The following is a 14,516-nucleotide window of genomic DNA, read 5'->3' as shown; positions in this document are numbered from 1 at the left end:
CTTTTTCCGGACCCTTTTTATTCAAGCTGTTTATCAGATGTTCCCATCTTCCAGGTGCCACCAGCTGAGACCCTTCCTCAAGTCAGAAAGGAGAAGCACAGCACCCAAGCGAAAAACAGAGCCAAGAGGAAACCTCCCAAAGGCATGTTCCTGTCTCAGGAGGATGTGGAGGCTGTCTCCGCCAATGCCACCGCTGCAACCACCGTGCTTCGACAGCTGGACCTGGAATTAGTGTCTATCAAACGTCAGGTACTAACAGTCACGGCCCTGAAATTCTCAGACTTTATCTTTGTTTTGTGGGCGTTGGGGCGGGCCGGGGGGACCTGGACCCAGGAATATGTTTGGAGGCGGTGGCAGAGGCCCTTTTTGGTGTCCCAATACTTCATTTCCGATCACGTGTGTGGTATGCGTGTTGCAGAAGCAGTGTGGAGAAGCACGTGTTGGAGAAGCAGCGTGGCTCAGTGGAAAGAGCCCGGGCTTTGGAGTCAGAGGTCATGGGTTCAAATCCCGGCTCCACCACTTGTCAGCTGTGTGACTTTGGGCAAGTCACTTAACTTCTCTGGGCCTCAGTTCCCTCATCTGGAAAATGGGGATTTCATTGATTCATTCATTCATTGTCACATTTATTGAGCGCTTATTATGTGCAGAACACTGTACTAAGCGCTCGACAAGCGATTAAAAGTGTGAGCCCCCTATGGGACAACCTGATCACCTTGTAACCTCCCCAGCACTTAGAACAGTGCTTTGCACATAGTAAGCGCTTAACAAATGCCATCATTATTATTATGCTTGCGTAATAACAACGCTGCCTCAATGTGGAGCCCACCTCCAGGGAATACCAGGCCCTTATTCATTCATTCAGTCAGTCGTATTTATTGAGCACTTACTGTGTGCAGAGCATTGTACCAAGCTCTTGGGAAGTACAAATCAGCCTTTACCCCATGTCACATTGTCACAGGAAGATTGGCGGGGTGCCCATTGGACAGATGAGAATGATGAAACCCCTGGGCCCTACATACAGTTCCGGGGAGGCAGTATAATCTTGCAAAGCACCAGGAACTAAGCACTGGGAGACTGGGGTCTAATCTGGGCTCTGTTACTGCCTAGCTGGATGACATAACATCCCTCACCCCCCAACGATCTGGCCTCCTACTTCATTAGTAAAATTAACTCCATCAGGGCTGAGCCCCCCCAAAGTCACCCCTCCCTCTTCTCCATCCCCCCAGCTCTCAACCCTCTCCACTACTCTTCCATCCTTCCCAGCAGTATCTTCAGATGAAATCTCTTCCCTTCTATCAAGTGCTACTCCATCCACCTGTGCTTCAGACCCCATTCCCTCTCATCTTATGAAAACTCTCGCCCCTTCCCTCCTCCCCTCCTTAACTTTCATGTTCAACCTCTCACTCTCCACTGGTTCCTTCCCCTCTGCCTTCAAACATGCCCACGTCTCCCCCATCTTAAAAAAAACCCCTCTCTTGATCCCACCTCCACTTCTAGTTATCACCCTATCTCCCTCCTACCCTTCCTTTCCAAACTCCTAGAATGAGTCGTCTACACCCGCCGCCTCAAATTCCTCAACGCCAACTCAACCCCCTCCAATCTGGCTTCCGTCCCCTACACTCCACCAAAACTGCCCTCTCAAAGGTCACCGCTCCCATATCCCTCCCATCCCTTCCCATCTTCCTCTCCACTGTCATAGAGTTGTCAGGACAGGAGGTCGTGCATGCAAAAGCACTTGGAGTTAGGCAGGGAAAAGCAGACCACTGGATGAATCGAGGTGGGGTTGATGGGGCTGGTAATCAGATTCTCTGTGGCTGCTGGGAGAAAAGGGATTCTGGGTCCAGAATGCAGATGACGGGCTTAGAGGTAATGCTCAGTGACGGAGCTAAGTAACGAGAAGGGTCAGGCCCATTCCTTTTGGTGATCACCACAGACCCCTGTGGCTGCTTTGGAATGGTGAAGCGCCCAATTAATGTATTTATGAGTATGGCGGGAAGTTGAGCAACCATGTATGTTTGGTATCTATTCTGGATTTTCCCCTGGTTTTTGTTAAGCTTTGCCAGGGGCCATCTTGTGAAATGTTCAACCAGCCTCTGTAAAATTGCTCAGAAAATGCTGGCGTTGCAGATAGAACCTCCCGGCTGCATAATAAATTATGAAATAAAAGAGCATCTGATTTGGGGCCTGCCCCCGGCTATTTTGAACCTCAGAAAGTCACAGGGTCAGTGGGGTTGAGCAAAGAAACCATTCTGAGAGCCCTGGAACACCCTTTCCAGGTAGGTGGAACAGCAGCTTCTGGTAAGGGTAATGGCTAGAGCACTATAGTACTTATGTGGTTAGCGTTTTGGCTTAGCCCACAGGTTCCGACTGTGTGGAGACAGCATCATCCTAGAGCTGGTCAGGTTTCATAACCGCTCCTTCCATAGCTAGTTGCCCCTTAATCTCAGTAGCCTCCAAGCAGCAGTTCAAACAGGGCGGGGAATGTCTACCAACTCTTTTGTGTTGTACTCTCCTAAGCACTTAGTACAGTGCTCTGCACAAAGTAAGCTCTCAGGAAATACCAATGGCCAATTAAGGGGATGCTTATACAAATAATGCCCCGATGGTCAGGCAGAGCTGCTGTAACCGGTGAATGGCTTTGGGTGACAATGGATTGGGGTTGTGGAGCTCTGGGCCCTTTTTCTTCTGCCCTCTCTCTGGTCTGAGGAAATCCTTTCCAGGGACATTCTCATATCAAACCTTGTTTGTTCTGCTAGGGAGGCAGTTTGCACCCCAGCAAGAGTTTGTCTTCCAACAAGAGAGGCCAGAGATTCTGTTAGAATCGGAATAGCTTGACTGAATTACATTTTAGTACGAAAGTCCTGCCTCTGCCGTTGACACGTTACTTTTAAAAGCAAGGATGTGTTTTTTTTGTTTTTCCCCTCTCCCTTTCAGATTCAGAATATCAAACAGACGAACAGTGCTCTCAAAGAAAAACTAGAAGGTGGAATAGAGCAGTATCGACTTCCAGAGGTAAGATTGGGTGGACATGGACGTTGTCAGAGACAATTCAAGAGGACATGTTTTCCATATTTGCTTCAGATTTAAACCTCAGTCATGTGATCATTTCCCCGCTTTTACTGGCAGTCCTGGAGATAGCTGAGGGAAAGAGTTGTGGGGATAAGGCACTGTTTCTTTTCTTAACCCCAAACTTGAGAAAAGAATGTTGGAGTTTGAAAAATGGAAAATGTCTTCATGCTGAAGATTAAACGGGGAGGGTGATTTTATTTTGAAATCACTTTTGTAAGAAAGGCAGCAGAAGGGCAAATGTTAATGCTGTTGTTCTTATAACATTTAGGTCGTTCAAAAATTTAATGCCCGTTGGACCACAGAGGAGCAGCTTCTTGCTGTACAAGGTATGGAGAGAACTCTGTTCCCATTTTACTAGATTAGAAAATGAACCTAACTGTACAGGAAAGGGGAATTATTACCTTTAGCGCTAAAGGAAGCTCTCGTGGCTTCAGTGAGAGTCACAAAAGAAACCGCTGCCTTTCGCAGACATTGTTTTCCTTTCGTGGCTCATGCTGTAAACAGTATTGTTTGCTGCCTCTGGGGGATTTGAACCTTTGCAGTTTCTCATTTATTTTGGTTCCTTATAAATGCACCTGGCCACCTCAATCATTGTCTGTGTGAACATGGTGATGTATTTGTTGGGCTGTTGATCTCTGAAGAGTCAGCAGGGCCAAGCCTCAGAGGGAGGGAAGGGCCTGGATCATCCCTGTGTGCTCCCTCAAAAGGGAAAAGTAGCATGAATATAAGGATCCTGACACAAGAATCCTTCCTGTTTGTAGAGTACAAACCCGGGGCTGTTAGAGTCCTTCTTCTGAAGGAATGTGAAACCATGGAGGGAATCAGACTCGCTAATTTGACCTGCTCCCGTAACACCATGGTTGTTTGGTACTAGCTGAATCTTCCACCTCTGCATTTTTACAACGGATGTACATTTGAGGAAGAGCCCAGTTTTGCCATTTTAATCGCAACATCGTATCATTTGGGTTTATATGTTTTGATATAGCTTGTATGTGTCTTTTTTTTTTTTAAATTATTAGCAATCAGGAAATATGGCCGCGATTTTCAGGCGATTTCTGATGTGATTGGAAACAAATCAGTGGTACAAGTGAAAAATTTTTTTGTAAATTATCGACGCCGCTTCAATATAGATGAAGTTTTACAAGAGTGGGAGGCTGAGCACGGCAAAGAGGAGACCAACGGAACCAGTAATCAGAAGCCGGTTAAGTCCCCCGACAATTCCATTAAGATGTCCGAAGAAGAAGACGAGGTGAGTCTGCCCCCTGAAACCATTCAGCCTGAACCCCTTGGACACGTTCAGATGATTTCCAAAAGGTTTTAGCTATGTCAGTGGTGAGGCTCAGGATTTGACTTTTCCGTGCTCTAGGGTATAATGTTAACAGCATTGTCAGTCCAGACGAGAGAAAGTAGCCAAACCCTTTCTTTGGGTTGTGCTGTTTTCCAGTGGTTGCACAACAGGTTTCTCCCAAACCCCTGTGGACAAATGACAGCGTTGTGAACAAAATCAACTGAATGATTTGTTTTCCTGCTGGTGATATTGTCCCTGTCTTTATCTTGTTCCAAGAATGAACCGTTGCTCAGAGCCAGGCGAGGCAGGATGCCATGCTTAGAGAATGGCGGAGCCGGAATGGACCTTGAAAGGTCATCTAATACTAAATAGTTATGGTGTTAAACACTCATGTATAATCAAGATACATGAGGTCCATCACAGTCTCTATCCCAGATGAGACTCACCATTTAAGTAGGAGGAGGGCAGATACTGAATCCCCGTTGAACAGAGCAGGGAAGCTGAGGCACGGGGAAGTTAAGTGACTTGCCCACAGCCACACGTCAGGCAAAGTGGGAGGGTCTGGATTAGATCCTAAATTGTCTTATTCCCAGGCCTGTGCTTTTTCCACTAGCCCACACTGCTTCTTCAGTCACCTGCTTTGGGGTGAGTGAGTGAATGACTAAACTGTCTAGGTCAGGTCAGATCTCTTCCTTTACCCCTTCCTTGAAGTTTTTGAGGCAGTAACTTAGAGAGGTGTGAATATCTCAGCTTTTAAAAATGTAGTAATGCCTTTTCCCTCACCTCCCCCGCCTCCGCCCCCCAACTTTGGGCTTGTAATTTCCCCGGGCTACAGATCTGTCAGTCAAGTTGGCTGTTGCCTTTCCTTCGCTGCTTCACTCATGTTGCCATTTGTACTACGGGCCTGAGAGTCGGAAGGTCGTGGGTTCTATCCACCTCCACATCAAACAAAAGCTCCTCACCATTGGCTTCAAAGCACCATTGGGTGCTTTGCCCCCTCCTACCTCACGTCAGTACTCTCCTACTACAACCCAGTTCTCTCCTCTAATGCTAACCTTCTCACTGTGCCTCCATCTCTTCTGTCTTGCCGCCGAGCCTCATCCATGTCCTGCCTCTGACCGGGAACATCCTCCCTCCTAAATCCGACAGTTACCCTCCCCACCTTCAAAATCTTATTGAAGGCACATCTCTTCCAAGAGGCCTTCCCTGACCAATACCTCCATTCCTCTTCTTTCATTCCATTCTGCGTCACCCTGACTTGCTACCTTTGTTCTCCCCCTGGCTCCCAGCCCCACAGGACTTATGTACAAATCTATAATTTATTGATTTATATTAACGTATCCCCTCCCGCAGACTGTAAGCTCAATGTGGGCAGGGAATGTGTCTGTTTATTGTCCTATTGTACTGTCTCAAGCGCTTAGTACAGTGCTTTGCACACAGTAAGCACTCAGTGAATACAGCTGAATGAAGGAATGAACAATCCCGGCTCTGGCACTTGTCTGCTGTGTAACCTTGGGCAAGTCACTTCACTTCTCTGTGCATCAGGTCCCTCATCTGTAAAATGAGGATGGAGACTGGGAGCCCCATGTGGGACAGGAACTGTATCCAACCCGATTTGCCTGTATTCACCCTGTGCTTAGAAGAGTGCCTGGCACTGTAAGCACTTAACAAATACCATCATTATTATCATCGAACCAACTTTCTAAGGCCTTGCAACAAAGAATAAGTCCAGCTAAGCATTTTTCTCTGGCTGCCCTCCCCGGTGTTCCAGAGTTAACGAGAGCAATACAGATCAGTACCAGCGAGCCAGTGGAGACCTTCGATGCTCCTGACTCAGTGGGCTAGGAGATGGATCCACAGCCATGCCAAAGGGATCGGGCACCTTTGGTTGAGCCTTGTTTAACTGGGGTCTCTAGCCCCCAGCTCTGAGTGTCCATCTGAGTTTCCCAGGGGCCCTGCAGGACTTAGCGAGACCACTTTTCAGGACCTGCAAAGACTTATGGGTTGAGGAATACCAGAACCCACGCACATGCAAACTTGTCGTTTCATCTCCCTCTCTTCTTCTAACGTGTGCCCTCTCTCTCTCTCTTTCTCTCTCTCTCTCTCTCTCTCCCTCCCTCCCTCTCTCTCCTTCTCTCCTCTCTCTCTCTCTCTCTCTCTCTCTCTCTCTCTCGCTCTCGCTCTCTCCCCCCATATCTGTCTTTGTCTTTTTTTGTCTGTTTTTCTCTGTCTCTGTCTGACCTGCTATGTGCCAGGCACTGCACTAAGCACTGGGGTAAATACAAGCTAGTCAGGTTGGACACAGTCCAAATTCTACGTGGGACTCCCAGTCTTAATCCTCATTTTACAGATGAGGTAGCTGAAGCTAAGTGAAGTGACTTGCCCAAGTTCACACAGCAGACAGGTGGCAGCGCCGGAATTAGAACCCAGGTCCTCCATCTCCCAGCCCCGTGGACTTTCCACTAGGCCCTGCTGCTGCTCTCTTGCACTCCTTCCCCCGTTTCCCCCCCTCACATACCCAGCACCCTTCTGGAGAATTCCATAAATGCCTTAGCCAAGGTTGACGCCTTAGAAGAAGATCTGTTTGTAGAAACCCTTCTCTGGCCACATGCCCTTTGTTTTAAACACTGCTGCTCCCAAGAAAGAAGAACCATCCTGCCTAGAAATGCAAACACATTTCTCAAACATAATGGTTCGTCTCTGTGCGCAATGTTCTGAAGTGGACGATATGTCATTGGCCCCTTATGTTGGGGATGAGATCCCAGCAGTCACCCAGATCCCATTATCCTGCCAAGCGCCTTAGAAAAAAGTGTCTGTGCCGAATTGGAGCTCTGGGCCCGCTGTTGATGAGGTCTGGTGATGTGCCAGAACAGTAGAGGGATCCGAGAGGGAAAGTGAACAGAAATGCCAAGGCATCACACTTTCCTGGTAAATTTCAGGAGTTGTTCCTGCTCTTTCCTTGCTTACCTTAAATCCCTCTTTGAGTCATTTAACAATTTGGTGTCTGCCCACACTTCCTCCAACTTCGGCTTCCCCAGGCCCTTCGCAATTGTGCTTTCCTTTTGCTGCTTTCCGTATGTTAGAGCTTGCAGAGGGAAATCAATCAGGACATTCTGGCTGGCTCTCAGCCGAGAGCCCAAGGGTAACTTGTTAGAATGCTAGTGGTTCTCTAGCTTGTGCCTGTTCATTTCGCTTTTCCACTCAGATCACACGCAGAGGCAAGGAGTGGGAGAGCTGAGAAAGTACTGGTTTATCCCGCCTGCCCTGGCTGAACCAAGCTGCAGCAGACTTCCTTCCCTTGGAGTTGGCGGGGCCGTGGCTGGAGTGGGGCCAGATTGTCTTAAATTGTGGTACAGGATAGTACCAACCACCCAATGCAGGCCTCTGGGTGCCCGTTATAATTAGAACTGGGGTGTCCAAAGGGGAGATTCTCGGATATCCCATTTGCCTAGGGGTTCGTGACATTGGCACATCTGGGAATTCTAATCCCTTTTTCTGAAGCTGCGGCACCTTGAGGGAGAAAATGAAAAATTGAAGGTGAATCTAGCTTTGAGGGGAAGCTGGCCTTTAAGCTTACAGGTGCTGGTTTATCTACGGTGTCCCATCTCCCTGGCCTGTTTAGAGAAAAAGAGCTCTAGAGCGAATTCCTGACCTCTCACGTGAAACAGCGCCAAGAGGTTTTCACTCTCTGATTCCAATCAGTCCATCAGCCCTATTTATTGAGCACTTACTATGTGAGGGCATTGTACTAAGCTCCTGGGAGAGTACAATACAACAGAATAAGCGGACACGTTCCCTGCCCATAAAAAGCTTACAGTCTAGAGGGGTAGACACAGTGATAGGAATAAATCAGTAATTTCTAATATTTCATTTAAGGATATTATTATTAATCATATTTATTGGGCACTTAGTGTGTGGAAAACACTGTACTGTTATGTACCTAAGTGCTATGGGGATGGGGGTAGGGAAGAATATTAAGTGTCCAAAGGTCATAGATTGAGGCGCATAAATGACGCAGAAGAGAGAACAAGCGGGCTTGTCGTTGGTACAGTAGCTCTCACTAGAGCCCGCAAATGCTGTGTTTGCCCCACGGTGTCCTGTGGGGGCTCCCAGGCAGGGCCTAGGGGTTGGAGGACAATAATTGTGGTATTTGTTAAGGGCTTACTATGTGCTTAAGCGCTGGGACAGATACAAGGTAATCAGGTTGGACACAGTCCCTGTCCCACGTGGGGCTCACAGTCTCAATCCCCGTTTTACAGATGAGGAACTGAGGCACAGAGAAGTTTAGTGACTTGCCCAAGGTCACACAACAGACATGTGGCAGAGCCGGATTAGAATCCACATCCTCTAGTTCCCAGTCGCATGCTCTTTCCACTAGTCTACGCTGTCCTAAGTGGCCAGGGAGGACCTCGCATCCCCTCATAGCAGCCCTTGCCTTCGGCCAGGTGGGTTTAGTCCATGAGACTCATCATCATCATCAATCGTATTTATTGAGCGCTTACTGTGTGCAGAGCACTGTACTAAGCGCTTGGGAAGTTCAATTTGGCAACATATAGAGACAGTCCCTACCCAGTAGTGGGCTCACAGTCTAAAAGGGGGAGACAGAGAACAAAACCAAACATACTAACAAAATAAAATAAATAGAATAGATATGTACAAGTAAAATAAATAGAGAAATAGAGTAATAAATATGTACAAATATATATGCATATATACAGGTGCTGTGGGGAAGGGAAGGAGGTAAGATGGGGGGGATGGAGAAGGGGACGAGGGGGAGAGGAACGAAGGGGAAAAAATAATAATAATGGCATTTATTAAGCGCTTACTATGTGCAGAGCACTGTTCTAAGCGCTGGGGAATTTACAAGGTGATCAGGTTTGCCCCATGTGGGGCTCACAGTCTTCATTCCCATTTTACAGAGAGGCAACTGAGGCCCAGAGAAGTTAAGTGACTTGCCCAAAGTCACACAGCTGACGAGTGGTGGAGCCGGGATTTGAACCCATGACCTCTGACTCCAAAGCCCGGGCTCTTTCCACTGTGCCACGCTGCTTCAGCTTGCTTTTTCTGGAGCCCGAGTTTAAGCAGAGTCAGTGGCCATTCCCCTTGTGCGTTAACACTCTTATGTGTTGTTCTCCCTCCCTAGGCTACGTCTGTCCTTGATGTCAGATACGCATCTGCTTCATGAGAAACTCGGGTAGCCTAGAACAATTTGTGTTGACTACTGTGTTCTCCGGGATATCAGGTATCACGAAACCTCAGACAGCCATCTGCATCATTATCTACGTGGACAACAGCTATTACCAAAAAAAGAAAAGGAAAAAAAAAGGCAAACACTTCCGGTCCTGCGCTCCATCTGCCTTAATTCTTTGCTCATTCCTCCACTCTTGCAAAGTTCCCAAATCACTCACCGTCTCATCAAAAGCCGCCGAGGGACCTCCCCCATCCGGGATGGTTTTTTGGTTAATTTTTTTTGTTTTTCGACCTGCCTGCAGGACAAGGAGCTCCTCGGGACGCCGCCGGCTGCTCGGCCAGAGGTCTCTCCCTCTCAGTCGGCTCAGGGGACGTTCGTTACCCGTGTCTCACCGCATGGCTTGTGACCTCTACTTCGTAATGTAATTACTGCAGGTCTAGGGTCCCCTCCACCCAGCCCTGGGAGCGAGCTTCCTAGTTGAGGGAAGAGGCTCGTATTCCTTCGAAGTGACCACCCACGTGATTTCACATGTGCTTCGAACCCCAACTCCCCCCGACGGGCCGCGTCAGTTACCGAGGGGACTGCCAGAGTCACTCAAAGCGATTTGCCATGTTCTCAAGCTTTTGGAACCGGTCGACCGCAGAGCTAGCGGGTGCGTTTCCTCGCCACACTCACAGATCGGGTCTTGCTTGACGGAGCGCTAACTCACGGTTTGAGCCGTCAGGCTCGGGACGTTTTAGCCTACAAGGGAATATAGAGCCGGAAGCTTCCGTCGAGGGAAACCTGGCCTCCGTCACCTGGGGTTCCTGGGGGGAGGGCCACCCACTCTTTTCTGTGCCCTCAAGGGATGGCATCCGAATGACACTCTCTGGTGCTTCTTTCTACGTTTGGAATTTGTGCCTTTTGCATTTGGCAACCACACTATCGCCTTTGTGTTCCGGTGTCATCTTTCCCCCATAGAACGTTTTCCTGCCAAAGATAATATCACTGGTAATACTGCTTCCCACAGGTCATGAAAGAGTGCAGATTTAAAATGTAGACTTAATTCATGGAGGAGCGCGAGGCTGGCCGAGGAGGGTTTTGTGGCAGCCATATGGGATTCTGAACTCTTTTCTCCTCTGCGTAGCCGTATCCTTTTACACTCCCCCACACCCCCTCCCCTCCTCACCCCCCCATATCGTTCTTCGTCCACATAATCACTGGCAAATCCTCAGCCCCCCAACCCTTTTTTAATTATAATACAGGACAGAGAAAAAATCCATTTCTTGGACTCCTAAATTAACATTGAAAAAAATGTTGTCTGGTAATGCCTTTTTGTTGGACTGGCTCTAAAATCAGCGCTAGAGGCTCTACCCCATCATGAATCAGTTTTGCAGCAAGCCTTGGGGATTCAGAGCCGCCGGAGAAGCTTCCTGGCGAGATCCTGCCGCCGGCTCCCGCTCGCCCGCGTTCCACCCAGACTGGATTTTGCCCATGTAAAACCGGCTCTCTCTGCATCGTCAATTTTGATTTCAAGTTTCTACCTTCAATACCAAAAACGCCGTTTCAGATGCTTTAAGGCCCACCAGTCTTTTTTTTTTTAAGAATTTGAAATATGCAATTCAGCTTGGATGTGTGTTTTGAGGCCCTGTGTGCACCTTTGCCTGAAAACGATCAGCTCTTTGCCCAGGAAGAGGGACTGTCGGCCACCAGGTCTTGTTCGGAACTGATGTGGCGGGTTTCGCCAACTTTCTGGGAAGAGGTTGCACTTCCAGAGGCTGGGGAGGCGAGTGAGACCGACAGGATCCGCCTCTCTCAATTTATCAGGGTTTCGGTGCCAAGGCGAGAGGTTCCTGCTATCTCGGCGGCACCACGACAGCAAACCGCCGAAGGATCGGGCAGTTACCTGGGAAGAGGAGGGGAGACTGACGCCGGCGCTGGTATCTGCCATCCCCAGCAGTTGGCCTGAGACGGGAAACTAAAGCCCCAGTGCGAGTTTCAGTCCTCCGAGGCCACCCCTCTCCCTCCCACCCCACCGCACCCCAAATGCAGTCAGCCAAGCAGGTCGGCAGCTTTTACTGCACGCTCCGCCTCTGCCTAAATTCCTCTTCTCGATCCCAGGCCCAGGCTTGCTGAGAAGCGGCCCCTTCAAGTTACGTTGGAAAGCCCGTGGCTACTGCCGGATTCGGAGAGGCCGACAGATCGGTAGTGGCAGGGACTTGACGGCAGCTAAGACTCCGCTCTCCCCTCAGCAGCAGCCCAACTACTAAGCAGTCTCCGATCCCGCACGGCCGCCGAGCTGGCAAACCTCCGATCAGGGTGGTTGACTTCCAGCTTTATCCCCGAGGGAAGAACAGCATATAATTTCATTGGCGAGGGAGGAGAGAAAGACAGTGTGGCCGTCGCCTCTGCCCGACAGCCCCCGTCGAAGCTTGGGCGTGAGATAAGCACTGTATTTTTACCTTTGTCTTCAGTACTCTTCACAATGACGTTTTAAATGCGAGAAACCATTCGGCTTGGAAAGTTGAATGGTTCGCTCCGATTTCTGTGAAGACCCTTTTTAATGGATCAAGAGTTTGATACGTCAGCTGGTGGCATTCAGATGTGTGAGGGTCCATGGTAACTGCGGAAGATGACGTAGTGTTCACTTACATTTTGTTTTCTTCAAAAAAAAGATTATCAATGTGAATGTCATAATTATATATATTTTTGTGGAAAAATGGGAAATTTATTTCTCTTAAGTAAGTTATTGTGCAAAATATGGTATCATTAAAGCAAATGATAGTTTAACTTTTAGTTTAGAAATCTTAAAAGATATAAAGTGTATTACATATACATAAATGAATGACATTTGTCTTATTTAATTTTTATGTAGTCATGTAAAGTTCTAGGTAGACTCTTTTTTCCCACTTCCCCATTAAAAACACCCTTGCTACTTGAATATTTTGTTAACTGGTCGGAAACACAGTGACCCACCTTGTAATTTATCTAACCAAGGAGGTACACCGCCTCAGCTGCGCTCATTAGCACAGCCCGTGCTACGTTTCCAGGAACCGTACCGGTGTTCTGCTGCCATCCCAGCACAGGAAGGGAACCCCATTCCCCAGTGGAGTTTAAAAGCTTGCAGCCAGGAAGCCCCCTTGCTGATCCCCCAGAAGCATCTGATCGAAGAAAAGCGGGAGTGACTCTCACCCTGGTGTCCTACCTGATTGTTTTGGCTTCCTTTGTATCCGGAAGGTTACCTCCACACGTCACCCCCACCCCCAATTCCCTTATTCCAGTATGCTTGTTGTCACTTTAAGTTTTAACCGTGCCCTTCGGTCCCGCGTCTTTCTAAAATCTGACACCCCCTTGGGCGACTGCCCACCGGATCGGAGCCGAGCGGCCCGTCACACTAGCCGGTTGTGGGATCTGAGCTGGGGCCTCCGGGGGTTGCAACGGGAGCCCCCCGCCAACCCCTTCGAGGGCTAGCGGGAGCCCGGACCCCCTCAGAAGTAGGCGGCTCGGAAGAGAGAAAACGAACTGCATCCCCATCCGGACGCCTCAACCGGGCTGAGCATCGAGGTGCCCCCCGCCCCGGGACCCCCCAAAGCAGAGACGGTCCTCCCCGCCACCACCCCCCTGGATTCCTGCCGCTTTTTCCCGTGGAGAGGAAAGCACAATTGCAATCAAGTGACAGTTCGGAAGGAAGGAAGGAAGGTCAGTATAGTCTATGCATGTTGTATAATAATGAGTGTTTACAGTCATATTCTCCTAAGATTCAAATTTATACTGGAGTGTATAGTATTCCATTATGTAGATTTTATCAACTTTGTTAAGTGCTTTTAGACGGCTTCGAGTTTTTCCAGATTTTCAGAAGATGTACAAGGTTCAGTTTGCAGATACAACGGAAGACGCTGTATAGCTTTTGAAGTGATGAAATAACATGTTGGAATTTTGAAGAAGGTATGTTGTAATAATGCTGTTGTAAGTAATATTTTACTGTCTCTTTGGCCGGTTTTGTATTATTCAGCACACTTACTGTGATGAATGTTCCTAGCATTATGAAATCGCTTTAGCCATCAGAAGGTAACATTTGTTTTATTTCTGATTATCATTTTACTGTAACTGAAATTATAGTGGAAATTCAGCAGTTTGTTGGTGAATTCTGCATAATTTGTTTTTTCTATGATTTCCCATGTTTGCTGACATGAAATAAAATTTTTCAAGCCATTGATAGAACAAATGGTAGAGTGAGATTTATTTTCGCAGAAATCACCAATTTGTTCCGAAGTTGGGGTGGGTTTCCGAATCAACAGTCTCCTGTAATTTGGTTGAGACGCCCCTTGTGAAATGTGTTCTCCCTCCTTCCGGGCCCAAGTCGAAATTCAGTGGACAACAAAAGATCCATCTTATACCTCCAGTTCCCAGTCCTGCCTGGCACTCTGGAATGTTTTCCTTGGACACAGACGTATAATGTACTTTCCCTAGTAGCCTGTGTTGGATGGGAATTGCTGGGGTTTTGGATGATTATGTTTTTGTTGTTGTTGTTGCTTTTTGTGGTGTTTGAACTCTTACTGTGTGTCAGGCACTGTTCTATGCTCTGGGATAGATACGTGATAATTGGGTAGGACGCCATCCCTGTCCCACGTGGGGCTCAGAGGCTTAATCCCCATTTTGTAGATGAGGTAACTGAGGCACGAGAAGTGAAGCGACTTACCCAAGGCCACGTAACTGACAAGTGGTGAAGTTGGGATCAGAACTCAGGTCCTCTGACTCCCAAGCCCATCCTCTCTCCATGAGGCCACACTGCTTCATTTGTAGAGGGATGAGAAATTCCCAGATCCAGAAAAGAAATAGATTCTCCCCCATCTTACTCAGGATTTTCACTCCCTTCTCCAGTAGGTCTCACCTTGATTTTAAGTCCTTATGAAGGAACCTCAGATAATTATTCAGCAGCTGTTATTGAGCCCTCCCTGTGCCCAGTGCTAGGGAAAGTCACTTGCCCTC

General features: G+C 48.1%; 1 protein-coding gene across 2 annotated transcripts in view; it reads left to right on the top strand.

The window, feature by feature from the left end:
* RCOR1 (REST corepressor 1) overlaps positions 1-13,733 on the top strand; it is a 142,785-nt gene extending 129,052 nt beyond the window's left edge. Inside the window, exons 8-12 of one of the 2 annotated variants that reach the window (XM_038742757.1) lie at positions 55-249; positions 2,935-3,012; positions 3,338-3,395; positions 4,200-4,318; positions 9,501-13,733. In XM_038742757.1, coding sequence (XP_038598685.1) covers positions 55-249; positions 2,935-3,012; positions 3,338-3,395; positions 4,200-4,318; positions 9,501-9,542 — 492 coding nt within the window. In that variant the 3' untranslated portion in view covers positions 9,543-13,733. Of the gene's footprint in view, positions 1-54; positions 250-2,934; positions 3,013-3,337; positions 3,396-4,088; positions 4,319-9,500 lie in introns of both variants that reach the window. The other variant, XM_038742715.1, reaches the window with a different exon arrangement.
* The last annotated feature ends 783 nt before the right edge of the window (positions 13,734-14,516 follow it).

Source organism: Tachyglossus aculeatus, chromosome 1 (assembly GCF_015852505.1).
Source record: "Tachyglossus aculeatus isolate mTacAcu1 chromosome 1, mTacAcu1.pri, whole genome shotgun sequence".
Taxonomy (NCBI): Eukaryota; Metazoa; Chordata; class Mammalia; order Monotremata; family Tachyglossidae; genus Tachyglossus; species Tachyglossus aculeatus.
Note: the sequence above shows the minus strand (reverse complement) of the source record. Positions and strands in the feature narration are given on the sequence as shown.